Source organism: Triturus cristatus, chromosome 4_2 (genome assembly GCF_964204655.1).
Source record: "Triturus cristatus chromosome 4_2, aTriCri1.1, whole genome shotgun sequence".
Classification (NCBI taxonomy): Eukaryota; Metazoa; Chordata; class Amphibia; order Caudata; family Salamandridae; genus Triturus; species Triturus cristatus.
In genome coordinates this window covers 28731940-28754653 of record NC_140586.1, presented here as the reverse complement: position 1 = coordinate 28754653, position 22714 = coordinate 28731940, and the positions used below count along the sequence as shown (strand labels likewise).

Here is a 22714-nt window from a genome sequence, read left to right as displayed (position 1 = left end):
CTGTCTAGAGCCACAGAAGGCTTCAAGTATCTGGGGATTTTTATTTCCCCAAGATCTCTTGGACCCACAATATCACCCCACTGCTAACCTGTCTCAAAAATGAAACTGCAATATAGTCTGCTCTCCCGTTCTCCCTTTATGGGCGTTCAGCTATTTTTAAAATGGTTTCCCTGCCTCGAATTCTATATTGCCTCCAAAATTTCCCTTATCCCATTCCTCGTGCGTGGTTTACTCAGGTAAATGCCATACAAAATAAATTCCTTTGGGGCAGTGGAGCAGTTCGTGTGGCGCTCCGCACTTGTGCGCAATCCACGTATTGTGGGGGGATTGCGGCCGCGGATATTTATTCCTACTACGTCGCGTCTCACATCCTCGTAATTAATGAGTTGTGGTATAACTCCCCTACCGACCCTGCATACGCTGTAGAACATGCCGCAATGGAACACGTCCCCCTTCTCCATTTATTATATAGTTACACAAAGCTGGACCACTTACCACCAGCTGGCAGGGTAGTCATACAATTATGGAGGGCAATGACCAGACTGATGGGATGGAAAGGGCGACTGACTCGACAGACCCCCTTGTGGCAAGGCACTTATCTCAGGACGGCTAGCACACTGAGCGGGTCCCGGGGATGGGACTTGGTAGGGATATCGACCCGTGGCGATGTGTGAAGGGGTGCCTCTCTTAAATCATTTCAACAACTTCAGACTGAGTTTAGCCTTCAGAAATCACAATTTTTTAAGTTTCTACAGCTCCGACACGCACTCACCCCCCAGATCCGAAACGTGGAGTCCCTCCCGGAGTTTCAGCCCTTAGAGGGACGCCTGCTGATGGGCGACCTCGGTCTGCATAAAATTAGACAAATTTACCAAACTTTGATAACTCACACTCCAACCACGCTTGATAAGACCCGACTGGCCTGGCTGTCTGATATTCCAGAATTGACTGACGATGACATGGCAGAGGCGATTGCTGGCCCCAGGGGCGCGGCGGTCTACACGTTATCGGCTCATTCAATTCAAATACCTACATAGAGTTTATTATACAAGAGTACGACTGTGGCGAATGGGAGTTATTCAATCACCAGTATGTCTGAGGTGTGGCAGGGATGAGGGGTCCTTCTTCCATACTGTATGGGCTTGCACTGCCTTACAGCCCTTTTGGAACAGAATTCGGTCATGTCTTGGCGAGGTATTGGGGTGGGTGCTCCCATCGGACCCACGATTGTTTCTGTTGCACTCCTCTTGTTCCTTGCTCTTACTATCACCAAACGTGACATTGCACAGAGATGGAAGGCATCCTCTCCTCCGACTCTCAGTAAATGGAAGACTGAAATGGATAGGTGCATGGGAGCTGAAATTGCCGTGTTCAAAGCCAGGGGCTGCCCACGGAAACATCGTAAGATATGGTCGCAGTGGGCGGCATATCGTGGGATTGACTTACCCCCTCTCCCTGAGGAGGACCTCTGAGTGGGATCTGCCATTCTCTGTCAGGGGTCTCTAGTACTTGCTGCTTGCCTGTTCTACTGTTTCACTGGACAAGGCTTTTCATACCTGCTGTATTCTGTGCTGTATTCCGATACTTGCCCACTGTCTGCATATCGTTTACATTTTTATTTTACCTGCATGTTTTGCAGGGACTGTTTGCTTTTATGGAAATGGTTATAAATATGCATATTATCCGACTACTTCCACAAGCTAATACAAGATCACTGCTTGTTTTGCAAAATGACCAAATAAAATTTGTTCTTAAAAAAAAAAAAAAAAAAAAATGATCGAATCATGTTATTTGTGGCTTCTTCCTCTGCATTGCAGGTACCATACCAGTTGGAAAATGATTTTGATAGTTTCAGCCAAATCCCGGAGTCTCCAATCGGCAGAGAAGAGGAGCCTCACCTCTGCATGGTTGCCAAAAAGTACAGAAAGGTAACCAGTCCAGGGCCTGCTGAATGGTGTTTTCGCAAGCCACTTTCTACATTCAGGGTGCATTTAGAAAACCTTCAAAATTAACTTTCCATATTTGTAGAACTAAACGTATACTTCTATGTGTGATTTCAAATGCACGTTTTTCTTCTAAACCAGCATTGGGTTTGAAGGTGATTGGCTTTGAGATTATTTATTCATGTGCCTCAAAGGAGGCATGGCTACTTTCGGAACCGTCCATGCGTTGGTGTTGATGAAAGTAGGATGCTCTTGTTTTGGAAATGCTGGGCTCTTCCAATTCAGAGTTTGATCATCGACATTGCACCCATCGAAGTTTCTCTTTGGAAGTTTAAATCCTGTTGTGGTTCTTGTGTGCACACATTGGCGATGGAAAAACCTATGACTCTTGACTGTGTTCTCACTGCATCAGTTTGACAAGTTTGTTTCATTTTTCAGGTCACCATCAAATACTCCAAGCTGGGGCTGGAGGATTTTGATTTCAAGCACTACAACAAAACACTGTTTGCTGGCCTGGAGCCTCACATTCCAAATGCCTACTGCAACTGTATGATTCAGGTGAGCTTGAGCCTTCCCAGCAGGTTCCATGGAGGAATGCCACTGGTTTATACTTATCAGATGAGAAGTTTGAGACTAAGGATGGAGACCTAGGCGTCTTCCATGATGGCGAGAATACCTTGATGTTTCCATCCTTTGGCTGTCTCATAATCACTGAAACAAGATTTTTTGGAGATACCGTTTATGCCTTAATTTTTAAAGAACCTAATTGCTTTAATAAATCATTGGGGTATGGCTTGCTGAGCACTGTTGGTCACTATGTAAGAGCAGAGGGGAGCTCCTCACTTTCCAGGGGTGTAGTGTTAGTTCATGTCTCCCCCTATTTTTGCAGGTGTTGTACTTGCTGGAGCCTGTGCGTTGCCTGGTTCAGAACCACCTCTGCCAGAAGGAGTTCTGCCTGAGCTGTGAGCTCGGCTTCCTCTTTCACATGCTGGACCTGTCCAGGGGAGATCCGTGCCAGGTGAGTGTGGTGACTAAGGGGTACATGGGCAGGGGTTCCTGAGTTGGGGCTGGTGTAGAAACATTACATTATGGGTTATTTATTGAGAACCATGGCACTATTTGTACTACCTTGTGCTCAGTTGTGAAGTTCTGTAGTAACTTTGGAGGAAAGTTCTGAGAAAGAAAAAACGAGACAATTTTGCAAAGTAATATAGGTTAACTTAGATACTGCTGGGGAGATCCGTCACATCCATGGAGCTGCAATCTGTTGTCCAAAGTACTGCACGCAGACAGTGAAATTTATAGGCGAAAAACAACACAATATGTACAACGTCGCAAGACTGCTCAAACTATGCCAGTTTCTGTGATGACAAACAGAAACCCACAGTGTGGGTGTAGGTTCTCGGAATTTAAGCATACAAAAGCGCATGCTTATGTAACTGCAGAACGCGTGGCCATATCTTGCTAAAATGCTAACTGGGTCAAGCTATCGGACTTCTATGTGGTGTTTCTTTTGCCAAGCTATCTGACCTTTAGTTGTGGACATCTGGTTTCTGCAAAAGTGTGCACATGTGCTTCAGTATGTTCTAAGCCAGGTTGAGTTGAGACATCTGGTGTCTCATCCTGTGTACGTGTTCTCAGGTAGGGGTGTAAGAAACCGCAGTGCTTATGGAGTAAGCGATCTCTTACGAGATTGGTGTATCTTGGCTCATTTCTACAGCAGATGAAGAATGTAGTGGCTTATTTTGTGACCCATTTGGTACGATTGCTCATCTGCACTAACCATGAAATGTTCTGTCAAGTTTTCTGAAACCGAAGGGAGAAGAGACCTATTTTCATGCAGCATCTAAGCTGAACTAACCACAAGAGGTTCTTTTCAAGTCTCCTGAAACCAAATTGTGATTTGACCGGTCTGTTTCTGCTGAACCCACTGCTTTTCACCACGTATTTGCTTCCCTGGGCGGGACTGTCACTGATTGCATAGATTTAAAACTATCTCTAACCTGAAAGGTTTGCATGGTTGTCTGTGGTCTTAGCGCTGTCTGGGTCTCTACGTGATGCATCCCATTCTTCTCTCTATCTTCCCCCCTCTAGTTGATTCTTCAACTACCTCTCCTAACCTCTGATCTCCCAGAGGGATTACTGCATGCACACTACCCTGTCCCTGGCTTCCTCAGTATGTTCCCTAGCCATAAAAGCTCTTTTGCTTTAGCTGTCACCCTCTTGCAGCATGCCATTACAATCTGGAAAAATAAGACCCATCAAGAGCAACAGTATCACCAAAGGCAACAAGGCCTTGAACAACCCTGACATCCAGGACGGCGCCTACTCAAACAAACCCACAAACCACTCGTCAGGGCACCCCCTCGTTGACCATTTTCTTTTGTAGGTCATGCAGTGTCTGAATGGCCTTAATCAACGTCCCATTGTCCGCATTGCCCACACTCCCCTCCATGGCAGTCATCAAGTCCAGCACATATCTGTGCTGCATTACCATCAGTCTAATTTATTTATTTATAGAGCGCAACATTCATCCCGAGGGACATCACAGCGCTAAAAAAGCAATAACAGAGTGTAGGCGGGAGAAAATTTCCAGATAGCAATTTAGTGGCCGGGAAATAAATGTGTTTTTAGTTTTTTCCTGAACATTAAGTATTCTTCAGTCATACGTAGTTCCAAAGGGAGTATATTCCAGTTGACCGCTGCTAGTTTAGAGAATGATCGATCGCCCATCCTAGCCTTGGTTGTACGTTTGACTGAAGCCAAAGCCTGATGGCGAGATCTCAAATTACACAAAGGTGCATGAAATTTTAGTCTCCCATGCAGGATTTGAGGTCCAGTTTTATATAGCATCCTGTGTGCAAAAAACATGAGCTTAAAATTGGCTCTTTGACGTATGGGTAACCGGTGTAATTCTTTCATGCATAAAGAAGCGGAACTATATCTGCTCTTATTGCAAACAAGTTTAGCAGCTGCACTTTGGACTACTTGTAATCTGGTGAAGAGAAAGTCAGCCATGCCCATATACAGTGCGTTACCGTAGTCCAAATTACTCCTCAATAGCGCCTGTGTCACGTTTTTCCTACAGTTTAGAGGAATCCATGGAAAGAGTCTTCTAAGAAGTTTTAGTGTGGCAAAACTTTATCCACATAATGATCGAACCTGGTTCTGCATAGACAGAGCATAATCAAAGATGAAGCCCAAATTCTTGGCGACCTGCCTAGGTTCCGGAGCAGTTCCCAAAGCCTGGGGCCACCAACTATTATCCCAAATTGTTTGAGCTCCTCCAAAAAGTAGAATCTCTGATTTTCCGGCATGGAGTTTTATACAATGCCCAGATATCCAATTTATTATTTCAGTAAGACAATTGATAAGGTTGTCCTTAGTATTCCCTTTTTTCAGCTTATCCGACAAAGGAATTATCAATTGTGTGTCGTCAGCATAGGAGCATATATCAAAGCCCCATTTTCTGCTGATGTCTGCCAAGGAGGAGACGTATATATTAAAAAGAGTGGGGCTCAGAGTAGCTCCCTGTGGTACTCCATAGTCAATGTTCTTAGCAGTGGAGGAGTATGGTCCCATTTGAATTATCTGGGTTCGGTTCTTAAGAAATGACGTGAACCATGCTAAAGCCTTTGAGCATAGTCCTTTTTCATGCAGAATTCGCAGTAATTTGTTATGGGATACAGTGTCAAAAGCCGCTGTAAGATCCAGAAGGATCAGTGCCACAGCTTTACCCTGATCAACTAGAGATCTGATGTTATCTGATACAGCTAATAAAGTAGCTTCAGTACTGTTGTTAGCCCTGAATCCGGTTTGTGAGGAGTCAAGTAGATTATTGGATTCAATAAAGGCCGTAAGTTGTTTATTAACCAATTTCTCTAGGATAGTGGTTCCCAAACTTTTGACTCCTGAGGACCCCCATTGACTCACCACTGGAAGCCGGGGACCCCCAGCAATTTGTATGATTTAAATTTCAAACATTAAAAGAGTAATTCGAAAAAAATAAACACATGTGCACACAAAATAAATACTCTAATTAGTAAGGATTTTAGTATTTTATATTGAAAGAGTTAGCAAAAAATGGAAAAATGTAATGGGAAGGTCGGTGCTGCATCTCCGTGATTAACTCTCCTGCCAGTGCCAGAGAGGAAACCCAAAGCAGCCCTGGCAAATGTTTTCAGACCAGTCCCCATACAGTGCACACCAAGTGCAGTGAGTGAGCCTGACCACTACAAAGGGGGTTTGGGAGGCTCTCCCCCCAAGAAAATGTAGGTTACAATGGTGCATTCTACAACACATTTGTCATTATATATTGAATTGTATTAGCTTTTAAAGAATAGTAAATGATTACCTTACTATGCACCAGGATACAACAATCTTTGTTGAGGTTCTTCAATGATTCCCTTATCACCCTTCAACAGTGCCTCTCATTTTTCCATAGCACATCTATCACATGCATTTCATTTGTTTTACAGCATCTCTCATACCATTGTAGGATGTCAGAGCACTTTACATCACACACATATAGAGACAATGAATCATACGTGTTAATCAGTACAGAGAAAATGTTACATAAGGCAAAGGGGACTACAAGGTGTAGGATTCACATGTCATTCATACTTGTAGGCATTTTTAAAGAGTGCTTGATCTGGAAAAGCACAAACTCAGGATCCAGAACATAACACAGTGGTTAGCATTGACGTTAACAATAAATCTCTATTTCCACCCAAATAAACCCCTTTAGCAGCATCAGGGTAATGAAAGACTGGGAAAAATATAAGTTACTAACTTGTACCATGCAGTGTGTAAGCAGTTCTTTGATGAGAGTTTATAGGGCACTGTGCTAGATTAGGATTGTCTCTTATGAGCTGCAGAGTAACAAGCGAATCTCTGTGACAAAAGCAGTAACCCACTGACCTATGCACATAAAATACAGTTTTTTTTAATGTATGGTACGCATTCTTAGCAGCAGGCATATTAACCCTCTGTGCTACATTAGATAAGTCAAACCTACCACTGGACAAAACTCTCATCTCTCTTCAGCAGGTACATTAATCACTGGTGTTATCTTGACACTTATATTGTTGATCGAAAACGGCTAATTCTACAAAGAACTTTGCATTGCTTTTAAAACTGCTGCCTGCGGACCCCCTGGGAATGTATCACGGACCCCTGGGGGTCCACGGACCCCAGTTTGGGAAACACTGCTCTAGGACCTTCGATAAATACGGTAATTGTGATATCGGTCTATAGTTGGCTGGATCATAGATTTCAAGACCTGGCTTTTTTAAAAGTGGAAAGACGACTGTCTTTTTCCAGATATCTGGAAAGACGGCAAGCTCTAGTGATTGATTAAGAGCTTTAGTAACATGGGGACAAAGTATTGAGACCAGACGTGAAAAGATGAAATGTGGACATGGGTCCAATAGGGAACCTGCCTTAATTTCAATCATGGCTTTGGCCACTTGTTCTTCTGAAAAAGAGGTCAGCCTATCTAGGTGGTTGTGAGCTGCGGGATGAGGAGCTAAGCTTTCCCAAGCCTTAGAGTCTTCCATAGTTGGAGAAGTAAAGGTAGTGTAATTTTTTGTCACTTTATTTATAAAAAACATTATTAAGTAGTTCACAGTTCTCGAAAGAAGGTGCCATAGATTGAGACAACAGAGTAGGCTTGCAGAGTTCCCGAATTATTTTATAGAGTTCTTTAGATGAGCTTCCTGGTTCTTCAATTCTTTCCGAGTAATGCTTGGTTTTGGCCTCCTTTAGGGCTCCATAGTAGGTTTTTTGCTTGGCTATGTAGATACATCTAACTGTACTCGATTTTGAGAGTCTCCATTTATGCTCCTTAGTTCTACACTCCCTTTTCATAAGTTTTAAATTTGATGTATTCCATTTTTCGGATTTTTTAGTAGCTAATGTCCGAGTCAATTTAGGGGCACACCGATCGAGTGTTTCTTCAATATCAAACTGTAGCTGTGTAGCTAATGTATTTATAGAATTTTGTTGTAGAGGCTTCAAGATACCGGAAAAAATGGCACTAAATGATTCCTCCGTAATTTTGCTCCAGGCCCTAGATCTTGGTTGACCCTTCATCTCAGTCTTTGATGTATGTTTAGGTAAGCTAAAGGAAAAGGGGATTAAGAAATGATCCGTCCATATTAAGGGTTTGACTTCCTGGATACATAAGGATTCTATGTTAGAGAACAATAGATCAATGGTATGACCGGCCACATGAGTTGGTTTGGAGATCCTTTGAGATAGTTGCATTATAGCCATATCATTGTCAAGATGTTCAACACCTGGATTTGTAGGCCCTTCATAGTGAAGATTAAAATCTCCTATGACTAGAAACTCATTATGCTTCAAGCAAAGAGGAAGGAGTTGTGTGAGTAAATTAGAGCTTAAATCAGACTGATACCCTTGTGGGTTGTAGATGACCGCCCCTCCAAATAGTTTATGGTCACCCACAGACACTGAGAATGCTAGAATCTCTCATGTGTGCCTGCTTTAGTGACCGAAATGGGGATGCAGGTGAGTTGGTCTTTATATATAATTGCTGCCCCTCCTCCTCTCTTACCGCCCTTCCTATTAAGTTGTAAAATGTTATATCCTGATGGTAGGGCGGTGACAATATCGGGAGTATTATTATCATCGAGCCAGGTCTCAGTGACAAAAGCTAAATCTGGGCTTAGGTCGTCCAGTATTTCCCAAATTTCAATACTGTGTTTAAGAAGTGATCTGGAATTGAAGTAAATACAGTTTAAGTCCTGCATAATATGTTTGGGTATGGGTATGGATATTTCCAGTGGGTGAGTAGATTGCTGCTCGCAGCTATCCCATTTGCAGTGCTTGCAAGAGAAAGGGCCCTCAAATTTTTCAGGGGATGCTTTAATACATGCCTTATCAGGGCCAAAGACATGTCCTATAGCTGAAAGTACGTCTGATGTGTAGGTGAGGGGCTTAGTTTTATTGGTCAAAATTTGAGCAGCATTTATGGCCCCTGGTCCCGTTCGGGCGCAGACGGGCTTGCCTTAGGCGCGTCCGGCCCTGCATTGGTTTTAAGCTTCCCCCCCCGGAAGTTACAGGCGACTAGAGCGCTGACCTTCCTCTGCCAAGATGGCGTTCAACCCACGAAGTCAGCCTACGAAAAGTAAGTGGCAAAATCTGGTTTTTAAATTAATTCAGTCAATGGTAGATCGTTCGTTTTGGGATTCCTTAAGCAGCAATGAAAAATGTGCAAAATTAGCGATTAAAAGTAGCAAAGTAGCAAAGTCTGAACTTTAAAACAATTCAATCAGTTGTAAGGCGTTCTTTTTCTAAATATATTTAGCAGCAATGAAAATGTTTAAGATTAGAGATTAAAATAGATACAGAGTTTAAAAAGCACTTCGTTCCCCACATACACTCGATTAAGTTTTGCTGCGCGTCAGGCCCTGCATTGGTTTTAAGCTTTCCCCCCCGGAAGTTACAGGCGACTAGAGCACTGACCTTCCTCTGCCAAGATGGCGTTCAGCCCACGAAGTCAGCCTACGAAAAGTAAGTGGCAAAATCTGGTTTTTAAATTAATTCAGTCAATGGTAGATCGTTTGTTTTGAGATTCCTTAAGCAGCAATGAAAAATGTGCCAAATTAGCGATTAAAAGTAGCAAAGTCTGAACTTTAAAACAATTCAATCAATTGTAAGGCGTTCTTTTTCTAAATATATTTAGCAGCAATGAAAATGTGCAAGATTAGCGATTAAAATAGATACAGAGTTTAATCCATCTTCTGTTGCATCAATTGCCTTCATGAATTCCCACCTCGTGATCTGCAATAGTCGGGCGTTTGCTTTGGGAGGCTGGTACCCAACTTCCAAAGAATGCTTGGGCCCTGCTAAATAAGCGGTGTTGTGGGATCGCATTATAAATGTCAGTTCCAATGTCCCTGACTGCTGTCTAAGCACAGTGGCTTAGGTACTTCTGAGCGGTACACTCCTGGTCTCACCAGGGAGGGAGTGTGTTTGGTTACTGGGGAGCTCCGGCCATCCCAGTTTGTGGGTAGTTGCATGTAGAGTTAGGCCCTGCACTCCCAGTAGTGGTCCATCAGGCTGGAGGTGCCCCCCTGCTAATCCACGTATATGGTGGTGCTACCAATTGAGCTTATTGCTTATCCTTTTATTGTCCTATTGCCCATCCTTTTATTGTCCTATTGCCCCTGAAACAAAATGAGAATTGTGTTAATTTCATTGCTATTTTAGGGTGTGTGGGCGTTCCACTCCACATATGTGGTGAGGAACATATTTGTTGCCTTTGTCGTATTATCTTATCACATCTTAAAGGACTATCTGATTCAGTACTATTCCATAATGATATTGCTCTACATGTGAACTTGGCCCCTGTAGGCCGTTAGTCGTGGGCTAATACTGATCCTGTGTTGCTGAGACCCGGTCTGCCTGCGCAGTCAGGAGGTTGGGGCTTAGCCATATATGAAAGTGCCCTTTCTGCATGGTTACCCCCTTACTTTTTGCCATATACCTGATGCAATTTGACTGTGCCCTGGGACCCTGACAATCACGTTTCCTGGGCCTGTGTTCTTTCCCTAACCTCTACCATTGTTTTCACAATTGGCACAACTCTGGCCTACCTGCGAGTCCCTTGTAAGGGGTACCAAGGTAGGGCCTGGTACCAAGGGAAGGCCTCTGAAGGTGGTATAATACATGCTGCAGCCCTCAGACTTTTCACCACAAACATGCACCACTGCCTGCCTGTTTTGGTGCAGCTAAAAGTGGAGAGTCGACATGACACACATCCCTGCGCCATGCCTGCCCAGCACTAGATGAGGCCAAGGTAAGTCACCCTTAGGGCAGGGTGCACTATATCTCGTGAGGACCTATATGCCCGAGCAAACTGGACCCTATAATATCTAAGGGCATTCTTAAATATTATAAATGCCCAGTAAAGCCATCAAGAGTATATGGTCTAGAAACTGGTCATTAGGATTTTCTTAGCACCATAATAGCTTTACTGCATCCTGAGATGTTTGTTATCAAATATGTCAGAATAATAAACCTGCACTGATCCCAGTGTCAGCTGTATTATTCCCTGCACTCAGGGGTCCAACCTCTGGTGGGTTTCTGACTGGTGAACCCCAGCTTGCTGCCACAAAACCAATTTCTGGACCCCTCGGGTGGGAGTCTTTGCTCCCTGGGCCCAGAAACACAGCTTTTCAGCATTTCCTGGGCGAGGTGTTCACATCGCCCCCAGGTCACAAAGAGCAGTCTGTGGCAGGGAAGCTTCAAAGGCTTTGCCACCTTTCCAACGCAATCTCCGGACTCTCCTGCCATCAGGAGCAGCCCCCTTACTGTCTTACCTCCATTTCGGCAGGAAGACAGGCGGGAAATATCAGACCAGCCCTGAAGTTGTGGCCCCCTCTGCTAACCCCACCTCTCAGGTGGAAGAGGTGAGGTGAAGCCCACTCTTCAGTGCCCTCCATCTTGCAGATGGCAGGCACCCTCCAGTCAGAGTTAAGGATTGTGCCCACTTCCCCTCGGGGTGTGATCACACTAAGGTTGTAGTCACCCTAAGGATGGTAGCCCATTGGCTACTACCTCGAGACCCCGTAAATGCCCCTAAATACAGTATTTAGGGGGCAGCCCTGAACCAAGAATTCAGAAATCGACGACCTAAGAAGACTGGAACCCGAAGACGCCGCAGCAGAGAAGACTCCAGGCCCAACTGATTTGGCCCCAGTCCCACAGGCCTGCCTGCAGCTCCGACTCACCCTGCACAGAACACAAAGGCTCCAAAAAGGATCAGCTACCTCCAGACTTGGTGAGGACTGATCCCCTGCATCCACAAAGACTATAGATTCCCAAGGACAGCGGCCCTGTTCTCAGAAGACCAAGCCCCTGCGGAACCAAAAAACCCTGATCTAGGATTACCTCTACACCCACCATCCACGACCTGTGTCCAGAGTCAACCGGTCCTGAAGTGGTTCCCCAACGGTCCTGACCTCCAATCTATCGGGGGGGGGGTCACCTCCAAGGTCTATTGTCGACACCTGCAACCTCTTCACGATGACCCCTTCAATTGTGACCTTCCCAGTAAAGAGAAACCCGATGTCCAAAAACACCCCTGATTCCTCTGGCCCTGCGTCCTTGTGACGAGATCAAGCAGTGCCCCATCGCCTGGCATCTCAACTTCCTCCCCTGGCTGTTGATTCCACCGATGTGACCACCTGATCTGAGCCTGCAGCCTGAAACCAGAACCAACAACCTCCATGGGGTAACATTGGCCTCCTGACGCTGTGTGAGCACCCTGCACCCAGCCGTTTGTGTGCTGCTGGTGGTGTGGTTTTGGTGCTGTCTTGGCCCCTCCTTTGTACTTAAGTCCTGAAGAGTCCTCCAAGGCCGCCTTACCTCACCGTGAGCAACCTCCAACCGATGTGACCCTGCTCTCCATTGACTAGCATTGGCAGCTTTGCACTCTGCACCCTAGTGCCGCAGGTGGTGCACCTTGAGTGCTGAATTGAACCATGGGGAACATTGGTTCTAGATTTGAAAGCGGATTTATGCTGTTCCTCTGTGCAAGGTCTTTAACGGAGTCACGATATTCCCGGTCTCACTATCGCCCAGGATGGGTCAATCGGTGAGAATCCATATGTTGGATTCGAATGCCCTCACACACCCTTTCAGGTGTCATGCTTCATCATATGGGCTGCTCATCGTGGGGTCGGCGGTGCCCCCCCCCCTTCCTTGTTGTATACAAACCTTGGTTCTACCCTCAAACTCTCTTATCAAAATCTTTTACTTACCTGCAAACCTAACACTTAGTTTTTCTCCATATGATTGAATTGTGGAGTTTTCCCTGAAAAATGTTTTAAGTGTTATTCCTGTCTTCTACTGCAACAAGGTAACTTGGTGTCTCCAAAAGAGTTAACCTGCTTACTGGTGTGCTAGAATGCTTAAACTGTGTTTAGTTTGTTTCACCCCATACTAGAAAAATAACTAGAAAGTAATCTAAAGTGATTATAAGTACTCTAAAGAGCTTACAACCCATTTGTTTGACTGCAAAGTAACCTGTATGCTTCTACAAAACCAGTACACATTGTATCTTGAGAAGTATTATTGTAGTGATATTATCACATACCTGCTACCGAGTAGATCTTGGTTCTAGTAATAAAAATAACAAAGTAACAACTTTATATATAATTGGTCTGGATTCAGTATGTTCAGTGTGTCATCATTTCTTGCCTGAGTGTGTACAACAAATGATTAACACTACCCTCTGATAAGCCTCTGCTATACCTCTGGAGATCCACTGGACTCTGGGCATACTATCTTTATTTGGTATAGTATATACAGAAAAGAATACAAACCGAGAGAGGAGGGTCGTAGGGAACTTTTTGAGACCAAGCATGGATATATTCCCCAAAAATCAATAGTCTAAACAACAATAATATCCATGGGTCTAAATTATAGTAAGGGTTTTTGAGCAACACAACACAATATGTGGGATGACCAGAACACTTGTCTGGGCATACCTATTGTAGGATGGATTCCCATCACTCACCGAGGTGACATGCTTCATCATCTGGGTCTCCTCCTAGCACCACACTAGTGACGGCAAGGGCTACAACCCCTCACCTATGAGGGGGAGCTCACAGATGTTTTAGGAGTAATATGATCCACTGGATGTGAAGGAATATTACTATTAGGGGAGTGAAGGAATATTACTATTAGGGGAGTGAAGGACGCAGTGTGTGAACAATGTGAAGGTGAAAATATAAAATGACCCCTGCGGGAAAAATTTGATTCGATGTCCCTAGAGGGTCAGGTTAAAAATGGTGCAGTGACAGCTTTAACATAACTGTCTGTGTCTAAAGGTCGACATGTTTCTGCCTACAGGACTATTTACGTCCACAGCTTTCTTCAGGACCAAACACTGTGTAGAATACTACTGCGAAAAAAAGTGCCCAAATAAGGTACAAAGAATATATACAATGCAATCAGTAACCGTCTGAAACATATTTGGAACAGACTCAACCATGAAACCTGAATTTGTAGGTATTTGAATCCTCAACTGTGTCACGAATACTGTTGGTATCTGTAAAACACAGAGAGGTAATCTCCTGTCGTGTGTCTAAAAAACCTTACATTCATTACAAGTTCTAGTGAAATATCCATGTCATCTAGATGCTGTAATAGCAGATAAAGCCTTACCCGTGTATTCTGAGGAAGGCACCTCACCTCACCTCACCTGGCTATGGCTCAGGATATTGAGGCACCGCTCTGTAGGGGATACAAAGAGCAAAAATGCTCAGAGTATTAGATCTATTTAAAACTAGTTCTGGTTACAGAATGTCAACAGTGATAGAAAATAATTGAGATAATTGAAAAGACCAAGCAACGGCTGGTACTTAGTCTAATAGGGAGGCTCCTACATCCACATATTTACTCAAATTCACAGAAGCTGAGAGGTCAACAAGAAGGTATCTTATCCAGATATCAAACAAGCAAAATAGTTTGCAATAAAGCAGGCTTGTTTATTGATCACCATAATTTGTAATTACCATAATTTAAAACCAGCCCGTTTTCCAAAAATGGCCTGCACTCCATTCAACAGTGTAGTCTATCAACCGACGTTCAGCCGGAACTTAGGTGCAAGTGAAAAGAGGCTTGCCAGCTCTAAACAAATTAGCAACTTCTGGACAACAAAGACCCAGTATAAAAAGTAGTCTGCGATTCAGATTTAGCATGTGATTTAAATGCCCAAAGAAGGGCGTTCCGCTACACTGCGTTGCTTAAAGTAAAATGCCATTCACGCTGCTATAGTCAAACCAAACGACCAGCGAAGTAAGCAGGTCTGTATGTAATAACCCACATTACTACTAACCAGCGCAATCAAAGCAAAACAACAACCCACTCAATATATCAATGTCAATCAGTACAGAATATTTCTATTCTACTACAATAACCTGCAGTCCCGCTTACCTATCCATCGGTACCTCTGGTTTTTCAAAGAGCCGAGGGGAAGGTAACGACCCTGTATTCCTGTTGGTCCTAAAAAGGAAAGTCAAAATACTTCCCCATTACGCGTTTTATCACGTGAACAGGTCTCGCATCTGGGATAACAATCACTATTGTTTTAGCGAGAGATAAAATGCGCATCAGTCACAATAATTGTTATATATCCAGTCTATTAAAGGTATTCCCCAAGAGAAAAGCAAGAAAAATCGGGAACAAAGCAAGAAAATAGCAGAGTGTCCTGTATCAAGCATGCTGTGAAATGTAATTCCTCATGCGGAACAGACACGTTCTTTGAAAATGATAGAGACTATCGTGGTGATTACTTTCTGAAAAATACAAAATCTAGAAATTCTGGTGTATCTTGTGCAAACACTTTAGGAATGGTGGTGTATGGAACCAGCAAAACCGGAAAGTAATTCAGCCAAAACTGTCAAGAATTCCTGTCATGTGAGGAGAGGAAAACGGTAACCAGCGAAAACGGACTACATCTCCCAGGATGCTTAGCGGTTGAGAGGTTATGTAAACAGGAGAGCTGTTACATAACTCAAGGAAAACACGCCCTTATGTAAACAGGAGAGCTGTTACCTCACTCAAGGAAAACACGCCCTTATGTAAACAGGAGAGCTGTTACATAACTCAAGGAAAACACGCCCTTATGTAAACAGGAGAGCTGTTACATAACTCAAGGAAAACACGCCCTTATGTAAACAGGAGAGCTGTTACATAACTCAAGGAAAACACGCCCTATAAAGGGAGGAACCGGGAGGTACAATGCTGTCGGATATTGTGTTTACACCGACGTACCTGCTTAGTGTAGAGCAGTGTTCCGGAGTGGTGCTCCAGTAAGGCAAGAACGGAGGTAGATCGAGTCGTTACTCCCTGGGCGGTGTCTTGCCCCATCGTCACCTGTGAAGGACCCGGAAGCTCTACCGGATAACCATTGAGCTTCGCTTTTTGACTCGGCTGAGTCCAAGCGCAGTGGCGCTTTTGCTGGTTGGAGTCGTAACTCCCAGCCCGACCAGAGATACAGGGACTGCCAGCTGTAACGCACACCAGGAGGTGTTTGCCGCGTTACAGACTCGGAAGTCCACGGGATCGATCGAGCGGCTGCTCTCGGTTCAGTCTTCTTTGCTTGTGATTGGGGTATCGGTGACGCATCACCAGGAGGTGACTGCGCGTCCCGGTGCAGTCTGAGGAAGAGGTTGAGCGGCTGCTCCCTTCAGGTAGAGACCCCGGCTGGGTGTTTCCCTGACTCCTCGATTCTCCCCAACACTCTTCGTGCCCCTCACAGCCTACCGATTGGCATTGTCGGCCATTTCATTTCTGCCCTCTGTTGGCATACGCCGGGATCGGCGTATATGCAGAGGACGGTTAGGACCATCCGTGCTGTGGGCTGGTAACGTACTTAGCCTGGAGGATTCCAGTGACTATAACCTTTGTTTATTCCTTGTATTCTTTTTGCCTTCATTAAAATAACTAAACCTTCACAAGTGGTTGCGTTCTCATTATCGTGTCTGTTAAACGATCCTGAGACGTTCAGGGCGTTACAAAAACTAAGCATATTGGGAGATGTAGTGCTTTATACGGTCAAGACCCGTTCTGCAAAGTTGAAAGTTGCGTGACAAACTCATTGTCATTTATTATGCACAATGGTGTATGAAATCTATATGATACATTGAAACCAGATCTGCGGGTATATTCGAACGGTCTAGAAACGTAGTCAGGACATACGATCAAAAACAGTCAATGCTACAAAGTCAAGCATGGTGAACAAATTAATGCATGTGCCCCACATGTCTAAAGAATATCTCTTGTTCCCCAATGATGCATATCCTTTGTCTGACCAACAAACCGATTGAAGAGCACTCAATAAGATGATTACAAGGGACAAAGAAGGGTATCATCACCGGAGTATTCAGGTAGACAGTAACATCATGCGGAATGTGCATGAAAGGATTGTGCATATATTATAAGGAGACCCATGGTTTATCATCATTTAACCCTTTCTTATGACTTTGTAACCTGAACACCCATTTCTGTTCTCTGATGAATAGGTACTTGGTGATATCTGTGACATGTGATGGTATAAATGGTTTCTCAAGTACTGTCCAATTGAAATCATCATGTCGATGATTTTTTTCAAGAAAGTGTCTCGTGAGTTTAGTTGTCTGTTTTTTACACCTAATGGTGCTCTTATGTTCAGAGATCCTGACTTTAATTTTGCGGGTAGTCATACCGACATATTGATAATTACAGGAATATGTAATTAGATGTGCCAGTCTGTCGCTGTTACAATTCGTGAATCTGTTTTGAATCCACGGTCTGGCAGTGCCTATATCAATTAATTTGGAAGGTTTAGTCTGAGGGCAAGCTGCACAATTACCACATGGGAAATGACCCTGGATAGCAGGTAGATTCCACAGGGTACCATTTTAGACCCATGGATATTGTTGTTGTTTATAGTATATACAGATCCTGCTTTCTACAGTGAGTAATCCCTAAGATGCCCCGGTCTTATATCCATTTTTCCCGCTTTGACCAATCTTTCCTATGACCAACTTTCTTCATTCTTGATATCTGATCTCTTATCTCATTTGTCGGGATCTGTAGTACTTCAGGGATGGTATCAAATCTAGTTGTGTTAACTCTCGCAATAACGGCGCTAACGTGTTTGTTGCAGCTTTGCTTGCTTTTATTCTGCATAAAAGGAGGTGCAATGTTTGGGGTACCTCTTTTGACATGGTTAGCCCCCACTTTTTGCCTGGAAAATGGTGTGGTTTCGAATGTAGTGCACGGGGACCCGGCCAAACAAGTCCCCTGTGCCAGTGCTTCTTCCCTAAATCTATTCCACAATTAGCAACTTCAGCTCCCTTTAAGTCCCTCGTAAATGGTTCCCTTGGTACCTAGGGCATGGGAACTGAAGAGGGTCCCCTACAGACCCCTCACCAAGACCATGCCACTGCCCCTGGCATGCCCTGGTTAAGTAAAAAAGTCAACATGGCACACTGCCTGTGTGTCATGCCAACAATCACTGCCTAAAGTATAGGTTAGTCACCCCTCTAGCAGGCTTTAAAGCTCTAAGGCAGGGTGCACTATATCACAGGCGTGGTCATATCTGCATGAGCGGATATGCCCCTACAATATTTGTCTATTTGTAGAGATTGCAAGTGTCAGGGAAGCCATAGAGAGTACATGGGCTAGAAATTTGACAGCTAGAGTTCCCCAGAACCATGATGGCTTATCTGAACCCAGGGGTGTTTGGTATCAAACAACTACTCTTAATAAACCCACATTGATGCCAGTGTTGGATTTATTAAACCATGTACTCCGAGGGCACCCCTGAAAAACCTACCAACCCTGGTGTGGTTTCTGACTCTCTTTAGGCAGCCTGCCACCACCAGACATGTTTCTGGACCCCTGGGTCGAGAACCTCTGCTCTCTGTTGCAAGAAACAAAGCAAATTCTGGGCAAAGGTGTCACACCACCTCCCCCAGGATGGACAAAGTGCTCGAGAGGGAAGATTCAAAGGCCTGCTACCTTAGTAATGCGACCCCTAGCCTCTGCTGCTAACAGCAGATGGCAGCCCCTGGTTCAAACCCCCACTTTGAGCAGGATGACCAGCGGGAAACCTCAGTAAGAATTGGAAGTGTGCTTTCCTTCACCAATTCCACCCCTGAGGTGGAGGAGGTAAAGTAAAGCACACTTTTGAGTGCCCACCATCCTAAAGATGGTGGGGCTTATCCCATCAGGGCTATGTCTATGCCCCCTTCCACAGTAGGGTGGCATAATGGTGGGTGTCGCCACTCCAGTTAAGGAACCCATTGGTCCCTACCCGCTATTCCCCTGTGATGCCCCTAAATCATAGCGTTTAGGTGGCTCCCCAAGACCCTGAAACTAGTTTGTGCCTACCTAAGAAGAAAAAGGACGAAGGCGACGCTGTGCAGAGAAGCCTGAAGACACTTACTGACTTGGCCCCAGCTCTACCGGTCTGTCTACAGCTTCGAAGGTTCTGCAAAGAAAACAATGCCTATCCTGTAGCCAGCCACCTCCAAAACCGCTGGGGAGGACTGCCTGCCTTTGAAAAAGACCAGAAGTCCTGAGGACAGTGGATCTGTCCCCAAGAAACCAAGACAAAGGACTCTGGTGCCCTCCGGAACGCTTTCCTTACCTCTCTGCACCTGATGCATCCGGCCTGTGTCCAGGTGGCCCACTGATCCAGAGAAGGTTCCTCAGCAATCCTGAGTCCAAGTCCAGCATTGGCTGACACCCCCCCGAACTCCACAATGATGCCTGTAGTGTGAATCCAGAGGCTCCCCTCAACCACGACCGGCTCCGGTAAGAGAAACCTGAAGTCAAAGGACACCCTCTGCACCTGAAGCTCATGGGCCTTGGGGAGCTTCACTGTCGTGTAGTTCCTAGGAATCCCCAGGACCTGCGCGTTTTAGATGACCTAAACTGAGGGCTTGGTGTCCAAACCGATTCCGGACACCCCCACAGGATAAGTCAGTCGTTAGACCAGCTAACTCTACAGTGCCACTACCACCCCCCTGTATCTTACAGTGGTGTAGGTAGTTTCTGGCAACCACTGAACATGAAAACCCCGATTCCTCAGGGATCGTGGAAAACAGTACAGTACTTTTCGCTCAGTCACTCGTGCTTGCTTATTCTCAGAAAATACACAGGATGGCGGTTAGGACATTTCAATAAGTATGTATTGGTCCAGCGTCAGTCTTGTGTAAAACATATTTGCTGCGACAATCAGGAGACAGAAGCGTACAAAAGAAATCGCAAGTACCAATATAGTAAACAGTAGATACATTTCTACCTTAGTGCTAAGAAGGTGAACATATACAGTTCAGATAAGACAGTAGCACTCGCATACTCCTATAATGCGCACCCTTCGTAATTTGCCTAAATGTATTTGGACTAGATATGTTGGTGTAGCATGTATGTGAATAGATATATATGTATATAGCCCAGAATTCTTGCCGATCTGGAAGCCCTTCAGTTACCTCAGTTGGTCAAACACTCCACTCATACTGGTGGGCACATCTTGGATCCTGTATTCACCAATATACCTATGGTGACAGTGCTACCCCCAAGGCCTATGGCTTGGACCGACCATCATTTAATTGAATTTCATCTTCGGATTGAGTACTCTCCTCTCAGTACAGCTGCGCCCTCGTCCCTCAAACGCCCGTGGAAAAAACTAAAGTTAACCGATTTTCATAGGCTTCTTGGTTTACATCCGTTGGGCTCTTTTTCAGACGCTGAGACGGGTTATGTTCACTTCTGTAGTTGGCTGACGGGAGCCTTAGACTGCCTGATCCCTATGACTGAGAGTAAGCACCGACGTGCCGGACCTAGTCCCTGGTATGATGACGCACTTCGGCTCCAAAGGAAATCCTGCAAACAAGCAGAAAGAGCTTGGCGTAAGTCATACCTGTCTGATAAAAAACTAATATATCTTGCCAGGATAAAAACTTATAAGGCGGTCTGTAAAGCTCGGGCTGCCTATTTCTCTCGGGAAATCAATTCTAGCACCAATCCCACCAAATTAATATTCAAGATGCTTAAGGATCTGACAGCCAGTAGAGCCCCAGTTGCTGACATCTGTTCGGCCACTCACTGTGAGGGCCTGGCAGCCTTTTTCGTGGAAAAGGTGGAGGCCATCTACCGCTCCTTTCCTGCTTCATCTTTATCCTTGGAGGAATTGGATTCTGGCCTGAAAACCACTCTGTCTCTGCGCTCCTTTCCTGAACTTTCTATGGAGGAATTTAACAAAATTGCGGTGAAAGTTAAATAGAATAGAATAGAATAGAAATAGATTTATTAAGCGCGGTTGCTGCCCAAGGGCGTCCAAGCGCTGAGGTGAGAATTGGAGAGACATGCTGCGTGACAGATTAGAGCTCGGAGGCTTTGGCCAGTAAATCTGGTTCACTCATGGATCCTCTACGACCTGTCCAATTTAGAGAGTCTGCAACTCTCTGCTTTCCTCCGCTTCGTGATCTGATTAATTTATCATTGAAATCTGGCTCTGTTCCTGACCGCTGGAAACAAGCGCAGGTGATGCCTTTTCTGAAAAAACCCGCCTTGGATCCTTTAAAATTTGAGAACTATCGCCCCATTTCTCTCCTTCCTTGGGTGGCAAAACTGACTGAGGCTCATGTTAATTCCACTCTGTGTAGCTATATTCATGCTGCTAACATTTTAGATCTCTCTCAGAACGGCTTTCGACCTGGCCATAGTATCGAGACGGCACTTCTATCTATGGTTGAGTACCTTCGAACTTTGGTGGACTCTGGTCAAACGGCAGCCCTAGTGCTGTTAGATCTGAGTGCCGCGTTCGACACCGTTTCCCATGCTATTCTATTACAGCGTTTGGTTGATATTGGTGTCGATCACGTGGCTCTTGAATGGTTTCGATCGTTTCTATCTGGTCGTACTTTCAGGGTCGTCACCCCCCCTTACCAGTCTAATTCCCATCCTATTACACAGGGTGTCCCGCAGGGGTCTGCTCTTAGCCCCACACTTTTTAATATCTATGTCCAGCCGCTGGCTGCGGTCGTCAAGCGCTGTAATCTGACCATGGTGTCCTATGCTGACGACACGCAGCTGGCGGTTGCCCTAAGTGGGGCTTCTGACTTAGAGGCCACAAAGTTTCGTGAGGGAATCAGGTCAGTGGCCTGTTGGCTGACAGATAACTGTTTGCAATTGAACGCAAAAAAAACTGAAGTGCTTATTGTCGGCAATCAGAGCCATCTGTGGGGCGATCACTGGTGGCCACCTGAACTTGGACCTACCCCTCTTCCTGCCACCGAGGTAAAGAATTTAGGCATTTGGCTAGATTCCAAACTCAATTTTGTTTCTCATACTAAGAAAACTGCTGCCTTGTGCTTTGGGATCCTTCGTAGGCTCAGGCCTATTTTTAAATTCTTTGATGCTCCAACCAGACAGCTTATCGTACAGGCTACGATCCTGTCTCGGCTGGACTATGCGAGCTCGCTATTAATCGGAGCCAATCAGGCCGAACTTTCTAGACTCCAGCGAGTTCAAAATGCTGCCGCCAGGACTCTGGTTGGCCTGCCAAGATTTTGTTCGGCCAAAAAATCCATCCATGAACTCCATTGGCTCCCAGTATCTCAGAGGATCAAGTTTAAATCTCTCTGTCTCTCGTTCAAAATCCTGAAACACTCTTCCCCTCAGATTCTGAAACATCTTATCTCACCATATGTACCTGCGCGACCCTTAAGATCCTCAGGACTCCATTTGGTTTCAGTTCCACGCTTTAAAAGGGCTAGAGCTGGGGGCCGCTCCTTTAGTGTGCTTGCTGCCAAGCTTTGGAATTCACTCCCTGCCCACATCCGGGCCATTGACGAACTCCTGACTTTCAGGAGAGCCATCAAGACTTTCCTGTTCTCTCTGGACGCTTAGCATAGCTTTGGCCTGTTCACTGGGTTGTTTATGTGCCGATTTCTTGCTCAAAAGCGCCGGGACGCCCCTTTGCTGGGGCAGCTGTGCGCTATATAAATCTGGCTAACATAACATAACATCTCCTAGGGAAGAAACGACCCTCTCACCTGATGGTAGAGAATGAAGAACCCCGTCTCTGCTCCGAGGATAACACCCCGCAAAGGATGTCAGACAGCTGTGTGTCGTAGATTCAGCATGCAGGATCCTGTGTCAGCATGGAAGGAATTCTCCTCTAATTTGCAGGGGGAGGGGGAATAAGGGTCTTAGATACTAGAGTGGTCACTCCAAGGTTT

The 22714-nt window shown here is 45.1% G+C and overlaps 1 protein-coding gene across 3 annotated transcripts in view; it reads left to right on the top strand.

Moving 5' to 3' along the window:
- Positions 1–22714, top strand: part of PAN2 (poly(A) specific ribonuclease subunit PAN2) — a 1342435-nt gene that overhangs the window by 789343 nt on the left and 530378 nt on the right. For all 3 annotated transcript variants that reach the window (XM_085600270.1, XM_085600271.1, XM_085600272.1), the window contains exons 9-11: positions 1818–1928; positions 2382–2501; positions 2833–2961. In XM_085600270.1, coding sequence (XP_085456396.1) covers positions 1818–1928; positions 2382–2501; positions 2833–2961 — 360 coding nt within the window. The remainder of the gene's footprint in view (positions 1–1817; positions 1929–2381; positions 2502–2832; positions 2962–22714) is intronic.